Consider the following 1,822-nt stretch of genomic DNA (forward strand, 5'->3'; position numbering starts at 1 on the left):
TTAACCAACAGGAAAATCATGTTTGCGGGACAGACGGTGCGGTTTCCCAGACAGGACCAGGCTGCTCACACGTACGAACCCAGAGTAAGCTCGGCTTCGCGGGACACACCCCGCACAGCTGCGAGAGCGGTGCGCGCGTGCGGGGACGGCCTCCGGGAACACAGACCCCGGCTCGGGGCAGGCGCTCGCCGCCGTCCGGCCGCGACCGCTGCACAAACACGTAGTTAAGTGCGGACAGAAGCAGGCACATCCGTGTACAAGGCGTCGCCGCGGGCGCTCCCGCACGTTCGGTCCCCGCGTCGCAGCCGCTGGCTCCGTCCTCCGCGCCGCCCGGGCTGCGGACCCCGCCGCGCACGGCCGACGTGACAACCGCACCCGGCGCGAGCCACGCAGCCACGGAGAGGCACCCCCCGCGCCGCGGGGCTCAGCACGCGCGGCCCGGCTCCCAGGGGCGCGTCGCCTCGCAGGGCGGCCGGCAGCAGTAAGGGTAGGGCGCGCTGAGGTCTGGGTCCGAGGGCGCGTACCCCGGCAGCTCCACCGATGGGTGCCCCCCGCAGCGCACCTCCGCGCCCGCATCGTCTCGCGCAGGGAAAGCGCCCACGGTGATGTAGGATACGGCGAGCGGCGCCGCGAAGCCCGCGCAGTCCCCGGGGCCGGCCAGGTCCGACTCCTCCGCCGCCAGGATGGAGGCCTCGCTCGGCCGTGGCTGCAGCCGCCGCCCCCGCCGGCCGCGCCGGCCCCGCCGCGCCCGGGAAGCCGGCGGCTGCGCGCGGAGCCTCGCCAGGGCCCGGCCCTTCCTCCGCCGGGCGCGCCGGCCGCGCCGGGCCTGCGACGCGCGATAGCTCTTGACCAGCAGGAGGCTGAGCAGGCCCAGCAGGCACTCGAGCGCGTTGAAAACGGTGGACAGCACCAGGCCGCGCTGGTAGTCCTTCAGCCGCCGGCACTCGGCGGCCGACGCGCGGTCCGGGGCGGCGCGGGCGCGCGCCGGCGCGCAGTGGTGCGAGTACTTGCGCTCCGCCAGGGCCACGGCGTCGCCGTCGATCACGGCGCCCGCGAAGGCGCTGAGGACGCCGAGCATGAAGACCAGCGCGCCCAGCAGCAGCAGGTTCCGGCGGCCCGCGGGCGCCGAGGGCGCGGGCTCCGGCGCCCCCGGCCCCGCGAGGGGCGCGTCCCGGGGCCCGTAGCAGAGCAGCGCGGCGCCGAGCAGCGAGAGGCCGGCGGCCAGCAGCAGCCCGGAGTAGAAGGCGCCGGCGGCCGCGCCCAGGCGGAACGGCTCCCCGCGCAGCTCGGCGCCCAGCGAGAGGCACTTGAGGCCGACGGCGGCGGCGCTGAGCGCGCAGGCGAGCAGGAGGCAGGCGGAGAGCGCGGCGCAGGCCCCGCGGACGCTCCACTTCATCCTCCGCGCCCGAGCCGGCCCGCGCCCCGCGCGCCCGCCGCCGCCCGCCGCCGCCCCCGCCGCCTGCGCCTCCTCCCGGCGCCGCGCGGCCGGACCGCCGGCCTCCTCCTCATCCTCCCGCGTCCCGCCGGGCCCGCGCCGCCGCCGCCGCCGCCGCCGGAGCCCGCATCCCGCGCCTCCTGCCGCCGCGACCCCGCGCCGGGAACCGCTGCGGAGCCGAGGACCGCAGGGCGCGCGCGCCCCCTCCCCAGCCCGCGGCGCCGCTCCCGGGACGCTCGGCTCCCCCCGCGGCGACCCGGCGCGCCTCGCCCTGGCGCCGCCCTCCTGCGCCCGCACCAGCGCCGCCGCCTCGCCGAGGAGGTGCCCGGGGCCGCGGGCCCAGAGCGGCGCTGGCCGCCTCGGCGTTGCCTCCGTCCCCCGCCGCGC

The 1,822-nt window shown here is 79.3% G+C and overlaps 1 protein-coding gene across 1 annotated transcript; it reads right to left on the reverse strand.

Annotated features, from left to right (window-relative positions):
• On the reverse strand, positions 1-1,530 carry TMEM271 (transmembrane protein 271). Its single transcript, XM_051828307.3, has one exon. The coding sequence runs from the start codon at positions 1,394-1,396 to the stop codon at positions 425-427; it is 972 nt and encodes a 323-aa protein (XP_051684267.1). The 5' UTR covers positions 1,397-1,530; the 3' UTR covers positions 1-424.
• Between the last annotated feature and the right edge of the window lie 292 nt (positions 1,531-1,822).

The sequence above is a fragment of the Oryctolagus cuniculus genome, chromosome 2 (assembly GCF_051225735.1).
Source record: "Oryctolagus cuniculus isolate XC-2025 breed Fujian yellow rabbit chromosome 2, ASM5122573v1, whole genome shotgun sequence".
In the NCBI taxonomy this organism is placed as follows: domain Eukaryota; kingdom Metazoa; phylum Chordata; class Mammalia; order Lagomorpha; family Leporidae; genus Oryctolagus; species Oryctolagus cuniculus.